The 25,613-nt window shown below is 48.8% G+C and overlaps 1 protein-coding gene across 3 annotated transcripts in view; it reads right to left on the reverse strand.

Annotated features, from left to right (window-relative positions):
- The window catches only part of ARID3A (AT-rich interaction domain 3A), a 63,577-nt gene that overhangs the window by 12,640 nt on the left and 25,324 nt on the right, over window positions 1-25,613 (reverse strand). For all 3 annotated transcript variants that reach the window (XM_083421629.1, XM_083421628.1, XM_083421630.1), the window contains exon 4: window positions 2,694-2,766. In XM_083421629.1, the coding sequence (XP_083277755.1) occupies window positions 2,694-2,766 (73 nt within the window). The remainder of the gene's footprint in view (window positions 1-2,693; window positions 2,767-25,613) is intronic.

A 25,613-nucleotide genomic window follows, 5' to 3' on the forward strand; every position in this document is an offset into this window, starting at 1 on the left:
GAATGGATGCTTTTGAATTCTGGTGCTGGAGGAGACTCTTGAGAGTCCCACGGACTGCAAGAAGATCAAACCTCTCCATTTGGAAGGAACTCAGCCCTGAGTGCTCACTGGAAGGACAGATCCTGACGCTGAGGATCCAAGACTTTGGCCACCTCAGGAGAAGAGAAGACTCCCTGGAAAAGACCCTGATACTGGGAAAGATGGAGGGCACAAGGAGAAGGGGACGACAGAGGACGAGATGGTGGGACAGTGTTCTCGAAGCTGCCGACATGAGTTTGACCAAACTGCGGGAGGCAGTGGAAGACAGGAGGGCCTGGCGTGCTCTGGTCCAGGGGGTCACGAAGAGGCGGACACGACTAAACGACTAAACAACAACAAAGGGACCCCTGACCGTTAGGTCCAGTCGTGGCCGACTCTGGGGTTGCGGCGCTCATCTCGCTTTATTGGCCGAGGGAGCCGGCGTAGGACTAAGCCGCTTCTGGCGAACCAGAGCAGTGCACGGAAACGCCGTTTACCTTCCCGCCGGAGAGGTACCTATTTATCTACTTGCACTTTGACGAGCTTTCGAACTGCTAGGTTGGCAGGAGCTGGGACCGAGCAACGGGAGCTCACCCCGTCATTGCGGGGATTCAAACCGCCGACCTTCTGAGCGGCAAGTCCTAGGCTCTGTGGTTTAACCCACAGCGCCACCCGCATCCCTTAAACCCACAAAAGCATCTTGCAATTTCCTTTACACCCGTCCTCGCCCATTGCACACCCCCCCCCCCGTAATCGTTTCCTAGATGCACATTCCGGTCGTGCAAAGCTCTTGGGACAAGACCATCTGCTTCTCTGCCCCCACAACCGCCCCCCCTTCCCAGCAATCGGATTCCTTGACTTAAGGTAAATCTCTCCTCTCCCCACCACCTTTGTCGACACTCCCTTCAGCTGCCAGCCAGCGTGGGTTTCTATTGCCTAGTAAAACCCACATTAAAGGGACGCAGGTGGCGCTGTGGGTTAAACCACAGAGCCTAGGACTTGCCGATCGGAAGGTCGGCGGTTCGAATCCCCGCAATGACGGGGTGAGCTCCCGTTGCTCGGTCCCTGCTCCTGCCAACCTAGCAGTTCGAAAGCACGTCAAAGTGCAAGTAGATAAATAGGTAGCACTCGGGCGGGGAGGTAGACGGCGTTTCCGTGCGCTCCTCTGGTTCGCCAGAAGCGGTTCAGTCCTGCTGGCCACATGACCTGGAAGCTGAACGCCGGCTCCCTTGGCCGGTAAAGCGAGATGAGTGCCGCAACCCCAGAGTCGGCCACGACTGGACCTAATGGTCAGGGGTCCCTTTACCCTTTACCTTAAAACCCACATTAGGCAATGTAGCAGCAGAAGTCTCGGCGTATTGGCCCAAACCCGTGACGTCACTAACCATCTCTTTCCCCAACCCCTGCGACTGCTGCAAAGCAATTCTTTTAATTCTTTTACCAGGCAATCTTTGAAGACATCGCAGGTTTTGCTTTTTAATTGGAATGGGTGAGATCAACAATTCACCTCATTGATTAATTTTAAGGACACCTGAAAGATGTGGTCTCTATATCACAGACCCAACCTGCTTGCTCTTTAATTAACATTGTTACTCGTTCATTATGCACCTTTGGGCGCCAGGGAAAAACATTCCTTTTTAACCAGGCCTTTGGTCGAACCGATTTTTCATTTGATTTTATATGTTGTGGTCTTGTTGTGAACTGCCCTGAGACCTCCGGGTATAGGGCAGGGTATACCGTATTTTTCGCTCTATAAGACACACCAGACCACAAGACGCCCCTAGATTTTGGAGGAGGAAAACAAGAAAAAAAATATTCTGAATCTCAGAAGCCAGAACAGCAAGAGGGATCGCTGCGCAGTGAAAGCAGCGATCCCTCTTGCTGTTCTGGCTTCTGGGATAGCTGCGCAGCCTGCATTCGCTCCAACATAAGACGCACACACATTTCCCCTTACTTTTTAGGAGGGGAAAAGTGAGTCTTATAGAGCAAAAGATACGGTAAGTTGAATTAATATTAATAATAATAATAATAATGAATAAATAATAAAATAATCTCTAAGCTGTTTGTGCACTTCCACCTCTTAGGTAGGAAATTACCTATTTTACATAGATCTAGTTCCAGGGTCTATGTCATGGGTAGGCAAACTAAGACCCGGGGGCCAGATCCGGCCCAATCACCTTCTCAATCTGGCCTGCAGACAGTCCAGGAATCAGCGTGTTTTTACATGAGTAGAATGTGTCCTTTTATTTCAGATGCATCTCTGGGTTATTTGTGGGGCACAGGAATTCGTTCATATAATTTTTCCTTCAGAATATAGTCTGGCCCTCCACAAGGTCTGAGGGACACGGACCGGCCCCCTGCTGAAAAAAGTCTGCTGGCCCCTGGTCTATGTAAAATATTGTATAAGGGTGTTTACGTAAACGTAAAACTGGATAAAATGCATAAAGGATTTTTTTTAATTGCCTTTTTTCCGTCGGAGGAGGAGCAGAGATTGACGCAACAGAAATATTTTTCTGCAAACTGGCACGCCCCTCGCTGTGAGTATGTGTGTGACCTTAGCAAGCACAGAGGAAGATTACCCAAAGCTGGCTTTGCAAATGCCTCCGTTGCAAAAGATTTGCCGGACAGACAGACAGGCAGGGAGGGAGGGAGAAAGGGGTGGGTTGTCGTCTCACCTCGCTTCTGCATGAAGCTGAAGAGGTCGTCAAGGAATTCCTTCCTTTTCGGGTCTCCGTCGAGTTCGTAAAGCTGCAGGCGGAATAAGACGAAAGAGACACGTTATTCGGAGACCATTTCTAACGGGGTGACACGAAAACGCCACCCTAACTCCCAGCGCCGAGACCCAGAAATCTCGTTTTCGCTTTTGGTATTTTTTTTATTTGTTAAGTAAAGGTAAAGGTACCCCTGCCCGTACGGGCCAGTCTTGACAGACTCTAGGATTGTGCGCCCATCTCACTCAAGAGGCCGGGGGCCAGCGCTGTCCGGAGACACTTCCGGATCACGTGGCCAGCGTGACATCGCTGCTCTGGCGAGCCAGAGCCGCACACGGAAACGCCGTTTACCTTCCCGCTAGTAAGCGGTCCCTATTTATCTACTTGCACCCGGGAGTGCTTTTGAACTGCTAGGTTGGCAGGCGCTGGGACCGAACAACGGGAGCACACCCTGCCGCGGGGATTTGAACCGCCGACCTTTCGATCGGCAAGCCCTAAGCGCTGAGGCTTTTACCCACAGCGCCACCCGCGTCCCAAGCGCCACCCGCGTTATTTTTCCTCAATTAATAAAGAAGAGTGTATTTTATTTCAAACTTATACGGCATTCCAAACATTGTTGCTCTTTTTTTTCTTTTTTTTGGAATATGCTGTTTATTAAGTTTTCATTTTCAACAAACAAAAATATCAAGTCTTTTGACATCTATCTTACTTTATGCTCCACAGAGCCATTGACTTCCCTCCTTCCCTTCCGCAGGTTTTCTTATTCCAACCTTTAATTCACAGTTTCATTAGTAAAAGACTAAAGCATGATATTTATGATATCGCTTTTGGTATTTTTAAGGTTCGCAATCAGGTCTGAAGCAAAGCAATACCTATACAACCAAGTTCCCAATTACCGTATTTTTTGCTCTATAAGACTCACTTTTCCCCTCCTAAAAAGTAAGGGGAAATGTGTGTGCGCCTTATGGAGCGAATGCAGGCTGCGCAGCTATCCCAGAAGCCAGAACAGCAAGAGGGATTCCTGCTTTCGCTGCGCAGCGATCCCTCTTGCTGTTCTGGCTTCTGAGATTCAGAATTTTTTTTTTCTTGTTTTCCTCCTCGAAAAACTAGGTGCGTCTTGTGGTCTGCTGCATCTTATAGAGCGAAAAATACGGTAGTCCCCCCCCCCCATGAACCGAAAACACTTGGCTGCAGGTGATGGTTATCGCTGCGATTCCAAAAAAACAGGAATTCAGTTCGAGTTGCTCGGATTCTGCTACTGATGATCAATTTCATCACGGTCTACATCTTTCTTTCTTTTTGGTAAAGATTTTTTAATTTCGTTCGATAAGGTCTATAAACCCAGAGAGAGGTCTATATAAGGTCGATAAGGTCTATAAACCCAGAGACGGTAAACGGCATTTCCGTGCGCTGCTCTGGTTCGCCAGAAGCGGCTTAGTCCTGCTGGCCACATGACCCGGAAGCTGTATGCCGGCTCCCTCGGCCAGTAAAGCGAGGTGAGCACCGCAACCCCAGAGTCGGACACGACTGGACCTAACGGTCAGGGGTCCCTTTACCCTTAAAGCAAGCAAGGAAAATGAATTAGCCACTCAGAAAACTCAGGGCATGGTTAGAAAAGCACCCTCGACCCCAAAGACCTGGTCTCTTCGTGGGGACGCAAGGGAGCCGGCAAATTGCTAATTTCCCGAGGTTCCCCAGGAAACAGACTCGTCAGGTTTGTCTCAGCCTTAATGGTTAGGCAGAAAGATGTGTTCTTTAAACCCAAAGGCGCCCGGCTCGAGGCAAAGGGAGTGGGGGACCCGGGGACAGGTGGAAGCTTTTGTTTTCAAACGCGCCGCCGAGCCCAGCCCTGCAGCTAATGAGAGGCTCCGCGGGCAGAGAAATCTGCCAGGTCAGCAACTCTGCAAAAAATGTACACAACGTCCAGAGCCCCGTGTCGTCCCGCTCTGGGCGAAGGAGAGAGGTGCGGTCCCGTGTACAGCAGCAGTCGAAAAGCACAGGCGAATTAGCAAGCTGTTCCTCAATTTCCCATGCTTCGAACCTAAGAACAGCCCTGCGGCTGGATCAGGCCCAACTGGGACCCTCCTAAGGCAGGATCCTGTCCTCACCGTAGACCACTAGATTCCCCAGAGGGAATCTATACAGTGGTACTTCAGGTTGCAGACGCTTCAGGTTACAGACTCCGCTAACCCAGAAATAATACCTTGGGTTAAGAACTTTGCTTCAGGATGAGAACAGGAATCGCGCGGTGGCAGCAGGAGGCCCCATTAGCTAAAGGGGTGCTTCGGGTTAAGAACAGTTTCGGGTTAAGAACGGACCTCAGGAACGAATTATGTACTTAGCCTGAGGTACCACTGTAATTGGGATCAGAGTAAAACAGCAACTCTCCACACCCGCAAGCTCCAGTAGAGTGGTACCTTTGTGCTCCAACTTAATGCGTTCCGGGTGTCCGTTCCAAAACCAAAGTGTTCCAAAACCAAGGCGTTCCAAAACCAAAGTGTTCCAAAACCAAGGCGTTCCAAAACCAAGGCGTTCCAAAAACAAGGCGCATTTTCCCATGAAAAGCAATGCAAAACGCACTAATCCGTCCCAGATTTTTAAAAACAACCCCTAAGACAAGCAATTCAACATGGATTTCACTATCTAACGAGACCATCGATCCATAAAACGAAAGCGACAAACAATGTACTGCAGTCGCACAATCAATCCGTCAGTAGCCGGACTGGGTTCCACACTGTCCCCCCGAAAAAGAGAGCCACAAAAAGGCAAAATAAATAGCAAAAAGAGACAGACCTCAGCGTATCGCTCAAAACGGTAGAATGGAACGCAAATCGGAAGCTAACAATCAAAGCGGAGCATGTTCGGCTTCCGAAAAAAGTTCTTAAACCGGAACGCTTACTTCCGAGTTTGCAGTGTTTGGGTTCCAAGTTGTTTGAGTACCAAGGCGTTTGAGAACCAAGGTACCACTATAACTAGCATACAGAGGAATTTATGGCCAACGCCACTGTGGCTTGTCTTTCCTATTTTAAGGTTGGGACGCGGGTGGCGCTGTGGGTTAAACCACAGAGCCTAGGACTTGCCGATCAGAAGGTCGGCGGTTCGAATCCCCGCAATGACGGGGTGAGCTCCCGTTGCTCGGTCCCTGCTCCTGCCAACCTAGCAGTTCGAAAGCACGTCAAAGTGCAAGTAGATAAATAGGTACCGCTCCGGCGGGAAGGTAAACGGCGTTTCCATGCGCTGCTCTGGTTCGCCAGAACCGGCTTAGTCCTGCTGGCCACATGACCCGGAAGCTGTACGCCGGCTCCCTCGGCCAGTAAAGCGGGATGAGTGCCGCAACCCCAGAGTCGGCCACGACTGGACCTAATGGTCATGGGTCCCTTTACCTTTACCGCCCTATACACAGGGCGTCCAATGCAGGGAGATTCTGGCTCCCCACCAACCGAATCGCAACACCCATGACCTCCGGCGTGTGACGGCAACGCGCCTCTCCCCCTTGGCAAGTTGCCTCTCCCCTCGCTGGGTTCCCCGGCGGGCGGAAACTGGGTGCCCCTGCTCCCAGCTATTAATAGGCAGCTGTCAACAGGAATGTTTCTCTCTGGCACCAGTTGCTGACCTCCTGGCCGGTCCTCCCGTACGTGTCACGTCAGTCGGAAGCCGAGATACCCCGCGTGGAGTTTCCAAGCCCCCGGGCTCTCGCTTCTATTTATTCCCCCTGCCCTGCCCGAGTTGGCTACATGCAGCTACGGCGGAGGAACACATTCAAACGGCGGCCAAAGAGCATAGATGTCAAGCGTCCCTTATTTGGCGGGAAACTCCCTTATCCCAGCGCCGTGTCCCGCTGCTGTCCCTTATTGATGATGTCCCTTAAATTTCCCGGGTTTCATGCTCGCTCGGCTCGGGAGGGAAGCAGCGGCTTGGGGTCCTCCGCCGTGAGAGAGCGCGCGCACATGAGGTGTCGTGGGCTTTGAAGACACTCGAACTCAGGACACGAGGGAGAAACGTGCTAAGAGGAAGGCACGCTTGGCAAACCCTCACCGGGATCAACTCCTGCCCGGAAACCTATGTCCCCACTGTGGAAGGATGTGTGGATCCAGAATTGGCCTCCACAGTCACTTACGGACTCACTGTTAAGACTGTGTTTATGGAAGACAATCTTACTCGGCTACGAGGGATCGCCAAAGAAAAATTCAATGCATTAACTTTGATATGTGTATTAGGGTAAGAATATATACATCTATATATTAACGTACGGTAATATAACCGTATCCCCCCACTAACTTGTTTTTCTTTCGTTTCCCCCCTCCCGCCATCTTTTCATAATAAATGAGTGTCTTCTAAGAAGATACTAACTTTAAAAAGTAGAGACATCACCTTGCCAACAAAGGTCCACATAGTTAAAGCTATGGTTTTCCCAGTAGTGATGTATGGAAGTGAGAGCTGGACCATAAAGAAGGCTGATCGCCGAAGAATGGATGCTTTTGAGTTATGGTGCTGGAGGAGACTCCTGAGAGTCCCATGGACTGCAAGAAGATCCAACCTATCCATTCTGAAGGAAATCAGCCCTGAGTGCTCACTGGAAGGACAGATCCTGAAGCTGAGGCTCCAAGACTTTGGCCACCTCATGAGAAGAGAAGACTCCCTGGAAACGACCCTGATGCTGGGAAAGATGGAGGGCGCAAGGAGAAGGGGACGACAGAGGACGAGATGGTGGGACAGTGTTCTCAAAGCTACCAGCATGAGTTTGACCAAACTGCGGGAGGCAGTGGAAGACAGGAGGGCCTGGCGTGCTCTGGTCCATGGGGTCACAAAGAGTCGGACACCACTAAACAACTAAACAACAACAACAATATAACCGTATACCCCCCCATCTCACTTAATTTCCTTCGTTTCCCCCCTCCCACCATCTTTTTATAATAAATGCATTTCTTCTAAGAAGATACTAACTTAAAAATAAAAATCCAGCAACTATTCATCGAGCCGTTTACTCAAAATCCAAACAAAACCTTTCGGTTTCATGGGTGTAACCAAACTGAGCCAGAGACACCCCCAGAGAATTCCACTGCCCCCCCCGGGGGCTATACACACACACCCCACACACTTTGGAAAACGCTAGGTTTAAAAGAACAGCAATGGATAAAAACAGCCTCCCCCAGCGCACCTTCAAAACAAAACAGGAAGTGGATTCCGTAATTGGCGCCTGTTCCGCAACTTCCTGCAAAAATCCGTCGACTTTTTAGACCACAAATGCACAGGGTGGGGGCAGAATTGCCCTGGTTCAGGGGGTGCTTCCAGCAGGCGGCGGCCCCAATCCGATTTTTACAAAAATGTTCGGGCGGGCGTAGACAATTTCAGGCTTGCTGCATCTCAAAAAGCCAAAAACCGGCGACACCCTGAAAGCTGCTGTTGAGCTTTTCTTAGGAAACCCCCAAAATTGTTGACTTTTTAAGTGGCTAGTTCTCATGGTTTCCAAATTTCAGATTGGAAGGAAGAAGGAAGTTATGCAAGAATTGATTTTCTTTTCTTTCTTTCTTTCTTTCTTTCTTTCTTTCTTTCTTTCTTTCTTTCTCTCTATCTCTCTCTCTTTCCTTCATCCATCCTTCCTTTCTTTTCAGATCTCACAGAATCTCGGAATTATCGTTTTTTGCTTTTTTTGCTTTTAAGCGCTTTATCGGTTGAAAACTTCGTAATGTAAACGTACAATAGATATTACGAGCAAAACGAGAAATAAAAACAGTTATTCTTTAACTAATGCTTTCTTTGTGGGTCTGTTTGTGATTACGTTTGTCAAGACCACTGATCTCCCCCTTGCACTCCCGATCTGAATTCCTTAAATACACGCTTAAACTTCTGTTTCTACGTATTATTTGACTTACTATAAACTTTGTCCTATTTGCACACCGAAGTTCATTCAAGACCTGCCAACGGACTGATCTTTCGACAATGCTCTTTTATATAAAACTCTGTAAAATAACCCTCCCACTTTTTCAAATGTAGTATCTCTTAACCTCGCCGATAACCTTGCCAGTTTGGCGTATTCTCTTATTATTATTTTTTGCCAGTCTGATTTAGATGGAATTATCGCTTTTGAGACAACATCTTAAAAAGCAGAGGCATCACCTTGCCAACAAAGGTCCGTATAGTTCAAGCTCTGGTTTTCCCAGTAGTGATGTATGGAAGTGAGAGCTGGACCATCAAGAAGGCTGATCGCCGAAGAATGGATGCTTTTGAATTCTGGTGCTGGAGGAGACTCTTGAGAGTCCCATGGACTGCAAGAAGATCCAACCTCTCCATTCTTAAGGGAATCAGCCCTGAGTGCTCACTGGAAGGACAGATCCTGAAGCTGAGGCTCCAAGACTTTGGCCACCTCATGAGAAGAGAAGGCTCCCTGGAAAAGACCCTGATGCTGGTAAAGATGGAGGGCACAAGGAGAAGGGGACAACAGAGGACGAGATGGTGGAACAGTGTTCTCAAAGCTACTAGCATGAGTTTGACCGAACTGCGGGAGGCAGTGGAAGACAGGAGGGCCTGGCGTGCTCTGGCCCAGGGGGTTACGAAGAGTCGGACACAACTAAATGACTAAACAACAACAACATCGCTTTTGAGAAAGAGAGGCTCGAGGCAAAACGCTACAACCGCCGGACCTGAGAACCCGGCGGATAGGGAGGGAGGGGTGGCAAAAAAAAGATAACAGAAATTGAGGAACCGAAAGCAACTACTTGCAGGTGAAGCGAACCCGTTAAATGAGTCGGCACAGAAACAAACAGGTGCGCTGGGGCTGCACCAGTCATTAAAAATAAAACCACACGACCAGGCTGTGTTGCGTACATGCAAAGAGATTCTAAAAGGGGAAGCCAAGAAGGTTTCCTCCCCGTTAACGCAGCCGTTTGCAACCCAGAGGGGCTTGACTACTACAATGGGGGGGGGGGGTTGGCGTGGGGCTGACCCTCGGAGACTGTTCAGAAAACCTCTCCATTATGGCCGCCGTCCTGGGTGCGAGAGGGAGGAGAAAATCTCCGTTTAGAAGAGGCATCCCCTTTTAAGGGCGGCAAAGGATGTCGTGGGGACCCCGGTTCCCATCCATTCCCCACCCCGCCAGCTCAGGGACGATGGGAGATGTAGTCAGGCAATATCCAGAGATAGTAAAGGTAAAGGGACCCCTGACCATTGGGTCCAGTCGTGGCCGACTCTGCGGTTGCGGCGCTCATCTCGCTTTATTGGCCGAGGGAGCCGGCGTACAGCTTCCGGGTCATGTGGCCAGCAGGACTAAGCAGCTTCTGGCGAACCAGAGCAGCGCATGGAAACACCGTTTACCTTCCCGCCGGAGCGGTACCTATTTATCTACTTGCACTTTGACGTGCTTTTGAGCTGCTAGGTTGGCAGGAGCAGGGACTGAGCAACGGGAGCTCACCCTGTGGCGGGGATTCGAACCGCCAACCTTCTGATCGACAAGTCCTAGGCTCTGGGGTTTAACCCACAGCACCACCCGAGTCTCCACAAAGTAAAGGTAAAGGACCGTTGCTCGGTCCCTGCTCCTGCCCACCTAGCAGTTCGAAAGCATGTCAAAGTGCAAGTAGATCAATAGTTACCACTCTGGCGGGAAGGTAAACGGCGTTTCCGTGCACTGCTCTGGTTCGCCAGAAGCGGCTCAGTCCTGCTGGCCACATGACCCGGAAGCTGTACGCCGGCTCCCTCGGCCAATAAACCTAATGGTCAGGGGTCCCTTTACCTTTAAGTTGCTGCTGGGGGCTGCTTTGGACAAGATACGGAGACTTTTCCGCATCTTGCTCAATGAGAACTAGAAGCGCAGAAAAGGATCTGGAAAAGGTGGTGATGGAGGAAAACCCCAAAGCCTTCAGCTCCTGGCAGATGTCTAAAATCACACCCTGTCTCTCATGTCTCGTCACACTGCCGCTTCAACGGGGATGTACGCTCGGCATTTATCACTCCTGTTATACAAAAATCTCCAAACGGGTCCAAACTTCAATGTCTAAAACTCCTGGTAGAGGACAAGGATCTAGAGGTCACGCTAAGGGTGGCCAAATTCTGTGCCACTGCCATAAAATTTAGGGAACAAGGTGTAAAGTGGTACCTCGGGTTACAGACGCTTCAGGTTACAGACTCCGCTCACCCAGAAATAGTGCTTCAGCTTAAGAACTTTGCTTCAGGATGAGAACAAAAATCGTGCTCTGGCGGTGCGGCGGCAGTGGGAGGCCCCATTAGCTAAAGTGGTGCTTCAGGTGAAAAACAGTTTCAGGTTAAGAACGGACCTCCGGAACGATTTAAGTACTTAACCTGAGGTACCACTGTACTACCAAAATCATTTAGGTTTTAAATGACAATTTTAGGTTATATTTTAATATATATTTTTAACTGCCACTATGTCTGTATTGCCTCTGTTATAACCAACTGCAATTCCTGTTGTGTTTTATGCTTTTCCCGATATTGCAAGCGAGCCGGAACTGGTCTGTGACCGTAAGAATAAAATTCCACTACAATCGCACCTACATTCTTGAGCGGTGAGCAAAGAGCTGCAATCAGCTCCCCGCAATCCCGAGTTCGAGAGAAATGGATAGCCCGCTCGGCTGTAAACGGGAACGGCCGGACGGCTTCAGCCTTCCCAGAAATGCGAGGAATGTCGAAGGAATTCGTTAAATATATATGTGAGTGCCTGGAGACTCTCCCACCAATTCCAGCTTCGCCCTCCTCTAAAAAGAACCCCCTCCCCAGCTGTCGGAAGTGAAAAGCTAGGCTGCAACCAGAAGTGGAACCTACAGCTGCCATGGCAGTGTACCTTGTGAGTGTCTGGAGGCGGTTGGAGGATGGATGGCGGCTAACAGATTAAGGTTGAATCCTGACAAGACAGAAGGACTGTTTTGGGGGGACAGGGGGCAGGCAGGTGTGGGGGACTCCCTGGTCCTGAATGGGGTAACTGTGCGCCTGAAGGACCAGGTGCGCAGCCTGGGAGTCATTTTGGACTCACAGCCATCCATGGAGGCACAGGTCAAATCTGTATCCAGGGCAGCTCCATCTGGTGCGCAGGATGAGACCCTCCCTGCCCGCAGACTGACTGGCCAGAGTGGTGCATGCTCTGGTTATCTCCCGCTTGGACTACTGCCATGCACTCTACGTGGGGCTGCCTTTGAAGGTGACCCGGAAACTGCAACTAATCCAGAATGCGGCAACTAGACAGGGGACTGGGAGCGGCCGCTGAGACCACATAACACCAGTCCTGAAAGACCTACATTGGTTCCCAGGACGTTTCCGAGCACAATTCAAAGTGTTGGTGCTGACCTTTAAAGCCCTAAACGCCCTCGGCCCAGTATACATGAAGGAGCAGCTCCACCCCCATCGTTGTACCCGGACACCTGGGTCCTGCTCCGAGGGCCTTCTCGGTGGTGGCACCCGCCCTGTAGAATGCCCTCCCACCAGATGTCAAAGAGAACAGCGACTACCAGACTTTCAGAAGACATCTGAAGGCAGCCCTGTTTAGGGAAGCTTTTAATGTTTGATGTCTTGCAGTGTTTTAATATATTTTTTTGGAAGCCGCCCAGAGTGGCTGGGGAAGCCCAGCCAGATGGGCGGGGTATAAATAATAAAATTATTATTATTATTATTATTGCTAGATGCCTGCGGATCGGGTCCCATCCTGGGTCAATTCCTTTCCAGAAGCAACCGGCTGGTTAAAGAGCATGCAGCAGAGCGCAGAATCACAGGAAGCAGAGTCAGGCCATTGGTGTTCATTGGTTCTCAGACTCGGAAGTCCGTTCCGAAACCAAAGCGTTCGAAAACCAAGGCATGCTGCTTTCCCATAGGAAACAAGACCGTGGATCCATAAAATTAAAGCTACAATCAATGTACAGTGGTACCTCAGGTTACATATGCTTCAGGTTGCATACACTTCAGGTTACACACTCCGCTAACCCAGAAATAGTGCTTCAGGTTAAGAACTTTGCTTCAGGATGAGAACAGAAATTGGGACCTCCTGCCACCACCGCACAATTTCTGTTCTCATCCTGAAGCAAAGTTCTTAACCTGAAGCAACACTTAACCTGAAGCAACACTTCCTTCCGGTTTTGCAGTGTTTGGCTTCCAAGTTGTTTGAGTACCAAGGTGTTTGAGAACCAAGGTACCCCTGTATCCGACTTTTACAAGACATCTGAAGGCAGCCCTGTTTATTTTAGGGAAGTTTTTTAACGTTTAATGTTTTAGCCTGTTTTTAATACAGTGGTACCTCCGGTTAAGTACTTAATTCATCCTGGAGGTCTGTACTTAACCTGAAACTGTTCTTAACCTGAAGCACCACTTTAGCTAATGGGGCCTCCTGCTGCCGCCACGCCGCCGGAGCACGGTTTCTGTTCTCATCCTGAAGCAAAGTTCTTAACCTGAAGCACCATTTCTGGGTTAGCGGAGTCTGTAACCTGAAGCGTATGTAACCTGAAGCGTATGTAACCCGAGGTACCACTGTATTCTGTTGGGAGCCGCCCAGAGTGGCCGGGGAGGCCTGGCCAGATGGGCGGGGTATAAATAATAAATTATTATTATTATTATTATTTGTTTGTGCATGGGGGGGGACTAGAGGGAGTTGTGGGTCCAGCCTCGTCCGCCTCCTCTCCAACTGACCCTCCGCCCGACGCTGAAGGAGTAACGTAAGCCGGGCCGTATCCATGACAGCAGGTGTGCACAGCTGCCGAAATGTCACACCAGGCTGAGAATCCTTGCGGATTCCTCTCCGGTTCTCAGTCTCCCCCTCCAGAGGGACAAAAAAAACCCCACAACAGGCATCTTCCGGAAGGAGGAGGAGTCCAGAGGCCCGCACGATTAAAAAAATAAAATAAAACGAGCCCCGAACCTGTCAAGCCAGGAAGAACGGCAGAATCGGAAGGCGGAAGGGTGCCTGCGAAGATCATCCATTCCAACCCTCTTCTAGGAATACTACTAGTAATAATTTATTATTTGTACCCCGCCCATCTGGCTGGGTTTCCCCAGCCACTCTGGGCGGCTTCCGCAAAGACCCAAAATACACTAAGATGTCACACATTAAAAACTTCCCTGAACAGGGCTGCCTTCAGATGTCTTCTGAATATCAGGTAGTTGTTTATCGCTTTGACATCTGGTGGGAGGGCGTTCTGCAGGGAGGGCGCCACCACCGAGAAGGCCCTCTGACTAGTTCCCTGTAGCTTGGCTTCTCGCAATGAGGGAACCGCCAGAAGGCCCTCGGCGCTGGACCTCAGTGTCTGGGCTGGACGATGGGGGTGGAGACGCTCCTTCAGGTATACTGGCCCGTTTAGGGCTTTAAAGGTCAGCACCAACACTTTGAATTGTGCTCGGAAACGTACTGGGAGCCAATGTAGGTCTTTCAAGACCGGTGTTATGTGGTCCCGGCGGCCGCTCCCAGTCCCCAGTCTGGCTGCCGCATTCTGGATTAATTGCAGTTTCCGGGTCACCTTCAAAGGTAGCCCCACAGAGAGCGCATGGCAGTAGGCCAAGCGGGAGATAACCAGAGCATGCACCACTCTGGCCAGACAGTCCGTGGGCCGGGAGGGTCTCATCCTGCATACCAGATGGAGCTGCCCTGGACACAGAACTGACCTGCGCCTCCATGGATGGCTGTGAGAATGACCCCCAGGCTGCACACCTGGTCCTTCAGGGGCACAGTTGCCCCATTCAGGACCAGGGAGTCTTCCACACCAGCCTGCCCCCTGTCTAGGCAGGAATCCGCAGTTGTTTTTATGGACGACGATCGAAAACCGCGGCAGAGGAGGATTAAACCACAAAGAAGTTCACAGGACACACAAGCCTGTCTTGGTTTGTTAAGGTTCGGGGGCCGGCCGTGCGAGGGAGGCGAGGCGAAAGAGAGAGAGAAATGGAAGCAAGAAGAGTTACCGACGACTGAAGAATGGAGGATGAAGTTAATGGACTATGCAGAATTAGATAAACTAACAGGAAGGATTCGAAACCGGCGAGACCAGAAATTCACGGAAGACTGGAGTAAATTTATGGACTACCGTATTTTTCGCTCCATAAGACGCACCAGACCACAAGACGCACCTAGTTTTTGGAGGAGGAAAACAAGAAAGAAAATATTCTGAATCTCAGAAGCCAGAACAGCAAGAGGGATCGCTGCGCAGCGAAAGCAGCAATCCCTTTTGCTGTTCTGGCTTCTGGGATAGCTGCGCAGCCTGCATTCGCTCCATAAGACGCACACACATTTCCCCTTACTTTTTAGGAGGGGAAAAGTGAGTCTTATAGAGCAAAAAATACAGTACTTGAAAAGTAATTGTGAAGGACGACTTGCAGGGTTGCAAGAAGTTTTGTGGGGAGTATTATTGGAAGTATTGCAAAAATGGACAAGGGGGAGGATGATTCGTAAAGGCAATATAAAGTTAAGAAATGCATAAGAAGTGGTTAAAACGGTGGATCATCAGAGGTGCTGACGGAAGTCCAAAAAGATTGTATAAGTGATAAGTTTTGGGGTACATTTTATAATTTATATGTTAAAATTAATAAAAAATATTTTTAAAAAAAGAGTGAGAGAGGGGAAGGGAGATAAGTGACCTAACCAACTAGGGGGATTGTTCGAACTCGGAGCTCCGGCAAAAATAACCCGGCACCTGAGCCGGTTTCCCGGTCAGACTGGCTGCGGCAAAACCACGGTCCCAAGCTCTCCCCTATGGGAACTTCAAGAAAAAAGTTTGGCCGTAAATGAAATGTCACTGACCACGTACAGACTGCCCCTCGGGTCTGTTTCAGAGCCTACGATCTATGGGCTAGTATTAAAATGAGGCTGCCTTTTAAATTGTATTTAAACCCGTATTTTAAATTGGGGTTTTTCTCCCCCCCCCCCTTATGTTTTTATTGCAATTTTCCTGGTGTTAGCCAGTCCTTTTATAGCTCTGTTTAGATAATAATAATAAATTTTTATTTACCGTATTTTTCGCTCTATAAGACACACCAGACCACAAGACGCACCTAGTTTTTGGAGGAGGAAAGCAAGAAAAAAAATATTCCGAATCTCAGAAGCCAGAACGGCAAGAGGGATCGCTGCGCAGTGAAAGCAGCAATCCCTCTTGCTGTTCTGGCTTCTGGGATAGCTGCGCAGCCTGCATTCGCTCCATAAGACGCACACACATTTCCCCTTACTTTCTAGGAGGGAAAAAGTGAGTCTTATAGAGCAAAAAATACAGTATATCCTGCCCTCCCCAGCCGAAGCCAGGCTCAGGGCGGCTAACAACAATGAAATAATACAACATTCTAAAGAGATTCTAGAGTAGGTTATGTCTTGATAACGTAAACGTTTTTAGTTTTTTGTATCGATCCAGTACATTTCCTTTTAATTGTTGAATTATTCTGTGTGCATTGCGGCAGCCTTTGGCTACCTGCAATAAAACTGACGGACCGACAGACAGATAAACTTCGGAGCTTCACCATTTTATAACATGCAGATAAAAATATACGTTGAGAAACCAGAGATAGGAGCTGGAGGGAGGGTATCTGTTTAGGGGAGGGCTGGGAAAAAATGCGGGAGGGAAGCAATTTGGATGATGTATCTTCGTTAAAATTGCTATGTTGAAATTCCTAATATATTTTTTTTAATTATTATTTATAATTATTTCATTTTATTTATTATTCCTAATCATTTTTTATTTTTTATTATTATTTATAATTATTGTATCTTAATTATTATTCCTAATCATTTTTTTATTTTAATTTTTATTTATAATTATTGTATCTTAATTATTTTTCCTAATCATTTTTTATTTTTATTTTAGTTTATTTTTATTTATAATTACTTTATCTTAATTATTACTCCTAATCATTTTTTTTATTTTAGTTTATTTTTATTTATAATTATTTTATCTTAATTACTATTCCTAATAATTTTTTATTTTTATTTTATTATATCATTATTTATATTTATTTTATCTCAATCTTTATTCCTAATATTTTTTTATTTTAAAAAGACCCTCAAAAAAATAATAAATGGTCTGAATCCGTGTTGTTAAGGCATCTTTCGCGAGCGGCTTGCAAATGTTGGGACCGTAAGCAGAACTCACACGCCCAGGAGTCGATTTCCAGACAGCTGCTGGCTGCGAGGGGCAGATTATCTGCCCGGCCGGCTAATGCAGAGAAAGCCCTAATCAATATTTTAGAAGAAAGTAAATTGACCCTCCTGCGGTCATTACGGGAGAGACGCAATCCATCTCTCGCGCAGCCGGCACATCCGCCGAAATCCACCGGGTTCCTTTTTTCCTTCCTCTCCAACCCTAGCCCCAATCCCTGGGCACGCTTGCAAAAGAGGAGGGAATAGACCCAGAATATCTACATTTATGGGGTGGCGCTGTTAAACCACAGAGCCTAGGACTTGCAGATCAGAAGATCGGCGGTTCGAATCCCCGCAATGACGGGGTGAGCTCCCGTTGCTCGGTCCCTGCTCCTGCCAACCTAGCAGTTCAAAAGCACCTCAAAGTGCAAGTAGATAAATAGGTACCGCTCCGGTGGGAAGGTAAACGGCGTTTCCGTGCGCTGCTCTGGTTCGCCAGAAGCGGCTTAGTCCTGCTGGCCACATGACCCGGAAGCTGTACGCCGGCTCCCTCGGCCAATAAAGCAAGATGAGCGCCGCAACCCCAGAGTCGGCCACGACTGGACCTAATGGTCAGGGGTCCCTTTACCTTTATCTACATTTATATATATATATATATATATATATATATATATATATATATATACAGGTGAAGCTCAAAAAATTAGAATATCGTGGAAAAGTTCATTTATTTCAGTAATTCAAAGGCGAAACTAATATATGAGAGAGACTCATGACATGCAAAGAGAGATATGTCAATCCTTTATTTGTCATCATTGTGATGCTCATGGCGTACGGCTGATGAAAACCCCAAATGTTCATCACAATGATAAGAAATAAAGGATTGACATACAGTGGTACCTCGGGTTAAGTACTTAATTCATTCCGGAGGTTCGTACTTAACCTGAAACTGTTCTTAAGCTGAAGCACCACTTTAGCTAATGGGGCCTGCTGCTGCTGCTGCTGCCGCGCCACCGGAGCACAATTTCTGTTCTCATCCTGAAGCAAAGTTCTTAACCTGAAGCACTATTTCTGGCTTAGTAGAGTGTGTAACCTGAAGCCTATGTAACCCAAGGTACCACTGTATCTCTCTTTGCATGTCGTGAGTCTATCTCATCTATTAGTTTCACCTTCTAAGTTGAATTACTGAAAGAAATATGCAGATGATCTCTTGCACAGCTCACCTGGGTTTGGATTGGTGGAAACCCAGCTATGGATTTTGTTCCTGCGGGGGGGGAGGCTGTGGGGCGAGACTCAGTCTCCCTTATCTGTGAAATGGGCTGTGTTTGCTAAACATAAGAGACCTCGACACCAGTTTGGGCCAGGAGAAAAACGCCTGTGTCAAAACACAGAAACATCCAGAGAAAGTCACAGAGCACACTGGTCACCGCGAGACAGAATGGTGCAACCTTCCAGGCCTAAACAGAACGCCTCATTTTGGCCGGTCCTTTACAACTTCCTTGGGAATCAATCCCAAAACTCGGGCGGGTGAGGAAAACGCTTTTATTGCCCAAAGGAGCTCTGTTGTGCCCACACAGTGGCTTAAATTGCCCCGCCATTAAGAGGGAAAATAAAATATTTTGGTGTTTTTTAAAGAGGTCACTGTCAGCAAAGGTTTGTTGTTCCCGGGGAGGCCATAAAGAGTCTAGACGCTCCCATAAAATAGACAAAAACTAGAAAGGCGAGGAGGCCAGGTGGGCGGAGGAGAAAGGAAGACAGGAACTGCTGTCAGCTTGGAAAATAAAAAAATAAGACAAGAGGGAGGTCAGGAACCGGGACGAGATGAAAAGGGATCAAGGCATTAAAAAGGTTTGCAGCTGGCGAGAAAATTAGGAGAGGTTCTATGAAGGCACGACGGTGACCTATTCCGGTTTGGATTGTCTCGGAATACGGGGACATAGGGACCTGTGGCTCGCCGGAAGTTGAAAAACTACAGTTCCCATTGTTCTTTGCCGCTGTCCGCAAGCTAGCCGGCTGGCGCTACTGGGAGACACGACGGGGCACCAGTTCCCCCAGTATCCCTGCTCGAAGAGGAGGCGTTATTGAGAGGGTTCTGCCCCAGCTTGGTCGCAACCCCTTCCTGGAGTCCTGTGGGTTCTGGGCGCCCCATTTGAAGGAGGGTGCCGACAAGGTGGAAGGAGGGCAGCCAGGGAACTGGAAACCGATCCTGATGAGGAACGGTCGAAGGAGCTGGGTATGTTTAGCCTGGAGAAGAGGAGATAGGAGAGCCGTCTTCCAAATATCGGAAGGGCTGTCGCAGGGAGCAAGCTCGTTTTCTCCTGCTCCGGAGGGCAGGACTCGAACCCGTGGCTTCAAGAGGCGAGGAAGGGGATTCCGACTAGACATCTGACAGCAAGAGCTGGGAACGGTTCTCCTTCCTTGGAGGTTTTTAAGCAGAGGTCAGGCGGCCATCTGTCCTGGATGCTCCAGTTGAGATTCTTGGACTGTAGGAGCGGGGTCAGACTAGATGACCCTTGGGTCCCAACGCTACGATTCTATGAATTTGTCCCTTTTTCCAAAGCCATCCAAGTCGGCGGCCGCTCTTGCCTCCTGCAGAAGCCAGTTCCATAGTCCAACCTTCCCTTTTACCCGCCCTGTCCTGAAATCTCCCGGCGTTCGGTACCCGCGCCACGGGTTCGAGTCTCCCCGCCCCTCCTTAAGAAAAACACCTCTTTCCCTTCATACACCAACAGGTGAAAGTTGAAAAATTAGAATATCGTGGGAAAGTTCATCTATTTCAGTAATTCAACTTAAAAGGTGAATCTAATCTATGAGATGGACGCGGGTGGCGCTGTGGGTAAAACCTCAGCGCCTAGGGCTTGCCGATCGCATGGTCGGCGGTTCGAATCCCTGCGGCGGGGTGAGCTCCCGTCTTTCGGTCCCAGCTCCTGCCCACCTAGCAGTTCGAAAGCACCCCTAAGTGCAAGTAGATAAATAGGTACTGCTCCGGCGGGAAGGGAAACGGCGTTTCCGTGTGCTGCGCTGGTGCCGGCTCGCCAGAGCAGCTTCGTCACGCTGGCCACGTGACCCGGAAGTGTCTTCAGACAGTGCTGGCCCTTGGCCTCTTTGAGTGAGATGGGCGCACAACCCTAGAGTTGGACACGACTGGCCCGTACGGGCAGGGGTACCTTTACCTTTATCTATGAGATAGACTCATGACATGCAAAGAGAGATAGGTCAAGCCTTTATATGTTATCACTGTGATGATCATTTGGGGTTTTCATCAGCTGTACGCCATGATCATCACAATGATAACACATAAAGGCTTGACATTAGGTCCGTACAGTCAAAGCTATGGTTTTCCCAGTAGTGATGTATGGAAGTGAGAGCTGGACCATAAAGAAGGCTGATCGCCGAAGAACAGATGCTTTTCAATTGTGGTGCTGGAGGAGACTCTTGAGAGTCCCCTGGACTGCAAGAAGATCAAACCTCTCCATTCTGAAGGAAACCAGCCCTGAGTGCTCACTGGAAGGACAGATCCTGAAGCTGAGGCTCCAAGACTTTGGCCACCTCATGAGAAGACTCCCTGGAAAAGACCCTGATGTTGGGAAAGATGGAGGGCGCAAGGAGAAGGGGACGGCAGAGGACGAGATGGTGGAACAGTGTTCTGGAAGCTACCAGCATGAGTTTGACCAAACTGCGGGAGGCAGTGGAAGACAGGAGGGCCTGGCGTGCTCTGGTCCAGGGGGTCACCAAGAGGCGGACACGACTAAACGACTCAACAACAACAACAACAAAGGCTTGACTTATCTCTCTCTGCATGTCGTGAGTCTATCTCATATATTAGCTTCACCTTTTAAGTTGAATTACTGAAATAAACTTTTCCACGATACAGTGGTGCCTCGCAAGACGAAATTAACTCGTTCTGCGAGTTTTTTCGTCTTGTGAATTTTTCATCCTGCGAAGCATGGTTTCCCATAGGAAATCCATTGACGGTTTCCCATAGGAATGCATTGGCGGTTTTAAGAAAAAGGCGCAAGACGTTTTCGTCTTACGAAGCAAGCCCGTAGGGAAATTCGTCTTGCGAAGCAACTCAAAAAACAAAAAACTCTTTCGTCTTGCGAGTTTTTCGTCTTGCGAGGCATTCGTCTTGTGAGGTACCACTGTAATCTCATTGTTCGAGTTTCTCCTGTAATTAGCGCAAACCCACCAGAAAGGACATCGCTTCCTGGATGCCCGGGGGATGCTTTGAAGGCAACCGTCTACCTCTTCTTTTTTTTTCGTTTTGTTTTTTGGCGGTGGGGAGGAGGAAGGAAATTGCCGCAGCAGCAGGAGGTGTGTCGCACAGAGTCTCAGAATTGCTGCGTCAGATTCACCGACCTGCTCCCTGCAACCCGGTGCCTTGCCAAAACTTGCACAACCCAAGAAAGGGAGAAGAAAAAGTCCGGTGTCAAGGGGGATGGGGTTTTTTTTGGGGGGGAGGAGATAGTGGGAGAGAGTAATATATTTTGCAATCCAATCAAAACCTCCCGGGGTCTGACCTGCAAGCCAGGGACGTCGTGCAACCCAGCTTTTTAATTCGCGGAATCAGAGAACTGGAAAAATGACGCCAAAGGTCTTCTTGTCTGACCCCCCTTGCAATAAACATCCTTTCCTTACGCTGCCCCCTCCCCTCGCCACAGGTCGCCCAAAGTGCCCCGAAGAACCCAGAACTTAAGCGATGGGGTTGTTTTGTGTGTCTGTGTCCACACACACACACTCACACACACGTTTGCGAGAGTGGGTACGCTTGGAATTTGTTTGTGTGCACACGTGTTATTAGGGCCATTGTAAACATGCAAGAAAAGGTCCGTTTGCGTGTCCTGTTCAGAGCAGACCTGCTTAAATTAATGAAGCTAAATCAATCACGTCTATTCTATTCTATATTCTATTCTATTCTCTATTCTATTGTATTCTCTATTCTCTGTTCTATTTTATATTCTCTGTTCTCTATTCTCTATTGTATTCTATTCTATATTCTATTGTATTCCATGCTATATTCTATTCTATATTCTGTTCTATTGTATATTCTATACTCTACAGTGGTACCTCAGGTTACATACGCTTCAGGTTACAGACTCTGCTAACCCAGAAATAGTACCTCGGGTTAAGAACTTTGCTTCAGGATGAGAACAGAAATTGTGCTCCATGGCGCGGCAGCAGCAGCAGGCCCCATTAGCTAAAGTGGTGCTTCAGGTTAAGAACAGTTTCAGGTTAAGTACGGACCTCCGGAACGAATTAAGTACTTAACCCGAGGTACCACTGTATCCTGTTCTCTATATTCTATACAGCCCTGTTTAGGGATGCTTTTCATGTTTAATAAGACTATTATATTTTAATATTTTGTTGGAAGCTGCCCAGAGCGGCTGGGGAAACCCAGCCAGATGGGCAGGGTGTAAATAATAAATTATTATAGTATTATTACTATGAACGGTTTGCTCATTGTAGGCACGAACGGCCAGGAAGGACCAGGGCCCCTTTCCACGCAGACGGGTTTTTGCAGAATGATGCAAGGCCACGCAAGGAAACCGATGTCTTCACCCAAAAGTGGTGGCAGGGAAAAAACAGTGCTGTGGGAACCCTCAGCTTGCAAGGCAGGAGTTAGAATATGGGGAGGAAATAAGAGAGAGAAAATAGGAAGTTCTGCTGAGAAATCAACAGCCGCAACAGAAGATCTTCCAGTAACTCGGTCAGTTTTCTACAAACACACACACACACACACAAACACGCTTTGAACAACAAAGAGTTCCGGCACGCAACGTCCGAATTACGCAAGGTTTGCTCGGGGGGGGGGGCTCCCTAGGAAGCTATCGCCCTGGGTGGGGGGCCGGATGGTGGAGACGAACCCAGCCCTGTCTTGTTGAGTCACAGAATAGGCACCTTGCAGCGACGCTTTCTTTCCTCCACCCTGCCCGTTGCGCTTTCCTCTACTGCTGTGCCCGGCGGACTGCAATTCTCCCCCCCCCGACACACAATTATTATTAAATTTTCTGTTTTTACAATGTGAACCTCGTTCAGAGGAGCTGAACATTTCAAAAGCCGAACGCCGAAAACCTGGAAGGAATTGCTTCCGTATTCGAAGGAGACTCGGAAGTCGAGCGTGTTTTTCCATTTTCTCAATGGAAACTGCCAAACGTTTCAGAAGTCGTACAGTCTTCCGGAACAGATTACGTTTGACAACTGAGGTTCCGCTGCACTCTTTCCACGGTTCATTCTGCATATCATAAATCCCAGCATATTTTACGATTTTTTTTTTCTACGTTTATTCAGACTTTGAGGTGTTTTGAGATTGAGCTTTATTAGAATTGGAAAATATATAAAATTCTGTGATATAGGAGGAGAGGAGGAGAGACAGGAGGAAAGGAGGTCTATAGGCTCTAAGGCATGGGTAGGCAAACTAAGGCCCAGGGGCCGGATCCGGCCCAATCACCTTCTCAATCCGGCCCGCAAACGGTCCAGGAATCAGCGCGTTTTTACATGAGTAGAATGTGTGCTTTTATTTAAAATGCATCCCTGGGCTACTTGTGGGGTATAGGAATTTGTTCATTTTTTTCAAAATATAGTCCGGCCCCCCACAAGGTCTGAGGGACAGTGGACTGGCCCCCTGCTGAAAAAGTTTGCGGACCCCTGGACTAAGAAGCCAAAGAGGTAAAGTGGTCAGTAATGATGTCATTATATACAGTGGTACCTCAGGTTACAGATGCTTCAGGTTACAGACTCTGCTAACCCAGAAATATTACCTTGGGTTAAGAACTTTGCTTTAGGATGAGTACAGAAATTGCGCGGCGGCAGCAGGAAGCCCCATTAGCTAAAGTGGTGCTTCAGGTTAAGAATACTTTCAGGTTAATAATGGACCTCCAGAACGAATTAAGTTCTTAACCCGAGGTACCACTGTATATTCAAACGAAAAATTATTTTAAAAAATAACAACCACCATGGATCCCTAACCGGGCTGGGCTAGATGACCGGTGGAGGTCCCTTGCAACAGCACAATCCTACCCGTCTGAGGGAAGTGAGAGCGAAGGCTGATCGCCGAAGAATGGATGCTTTTGAATTCTGGTGCTGGAGGAGACTCTTGAGAGTCCCATGGACTGCAAGAAGATCAAACCTCTCCATTCTGAAGGAAATCAGCCCTGAGTGTTCACTGGAAGGACAGATCCTGAAGCTGAGGCTCCAAGACCTTGGCCACCTCATGAGAAGAGAAGACTCCCTGGAAAAGACCCTGATGTTGGGAAAGATGGAGGGCGCAAGGAGAAGGGGATGACGGAGGACGAGATGGTGGGACAGTGTTCTCGAAGCGACCAACATGAGTTTGACCAAACTGCGGGAGGCAGTGGAAGACAGGAGTGCCTGGCGTGCTCTGGTCCAGGGGGTCACGAAGAGGCGGACACAACTAAACGACTAAACAACAACACCCGTCTGAGCAATGAGACTTTGTGCGTTTGCGAAAGAGAAAAGCCGGCTTTGGGGATTGCCTTTCCCCGATACGCGACGCAGCAGCCAGCGCTCGCCTTTGGATCCCGGCCAGCGTTCAAGCGCTTGGCTGGGAGTCCCGCTTGGCCCCGCTCCAAGGAGAAGCCGACTCAGCTCTGAACGCTCTCCAAGCTCAGCTGGTCGGCCGCAGGCTTGGCAGGGAGACGCCGGGGGAAGAGGAGGAGGAAGGAACGCAGGAATGTAAACAGAACAGGGCTCGGAGGAGCCTGCGTGCCAGAGCTTGCCAAAGCGCTAGCGCCGCCACCTCCGGGGCCGTCCCGCGAAGGAGGACTTTGGCAGCGGCACAGCCGGGTGACTTCTTAACCCCAAAGCGCGGCTCCGAGGAGGGTTGTGGTTGCCGCAACCCAGCGTGCATAGAGAGAATCCTGACCTGGGTTAGAAATTTGGAGACAGAGCGGTACCTCGGCTTACATACGCTTCAGGTTACAGACTCCGCTAACCCAGGAATAGTGCTTCAGGTTAAGAACATTGCTTCAGGATGAGAACAGAAATCGCGCGGCAGCAGCAGGAGGCCCCATGAGCTAAAGTGGTGCTTCAGGTTAAGAACAGTTTCAGGTTAAGAATGGACCTGCGGAACGAATTAAGTACTTAACCCGAGGTACCGCTGTATAGCCCCAAAAAGATGTTAGACTGTTTTTGTATGCGGAAATGTGGAAAATCAATAAAAAAAGTTTTTTTGGGGGGGGGAAGAAACTCGGAGATATATACGTCGGGCGCCCCACGGCTCCTTAAACCGTGGGCAGGCAAACGAAGGCCCGGGGGCCGGATCCGGCCCAATCGCCTTCTCAATCCGGCCCGCGGACGGTCCAGAAATCAGCGTATTTTTACACAAGTAGAATGTGTGCTTTTATTTAAAATGCATCTCTGGGTTATTTGTGGGGCATAGGAATTTGTTCATTTCCCTCCCCCCAAAAATATAGTCTGGTCCCCCACAAAGTCTGAGGGACAGTGGACCGGCCCCCTGCTGAAAAAGTTTGCTGACCCCTGCGTTAGATGCTGTGTAGTCAATTAATGCTTAGTTGATAAGGAGCAGACTTCGAGCTCCTAGGGAGGTGAAGGGAAGCTCAAAATTGCACTCACGGTGCCTGGGGAACCTCAAAATCTGATCCAGGGGTGTTTTGCGGGAGTAAAATTACAGTAAAATCATAATGGGGGGAGAAAACCCAATTTAAAATACAGGTTCAAATGCAATTTAAAATAAAAAAAGGCGACCATAGATAGCTGAGAGCAGTGGCGTAGCGTGGGTTGTCAGCACCCGGGGCAAGGCAAGTAATTTGCGCCCCCTAACCCATGGATTGCGGGTGGCGCTGTGGGTAAAAGCCTCAGCGCCT

Source organism: Podarcis tiliguerta, assembly GCF_965153285.1.
Source record: "Podarcis tiliguerta genome assembly, chromosome: 18".
NCBI classification, from domain to species: Eukaryota; Metazoa; Chordata; class Lepidosauria; order Squamata; family Lacertidae; genus Podarcis; species Podarcis tiliguerta.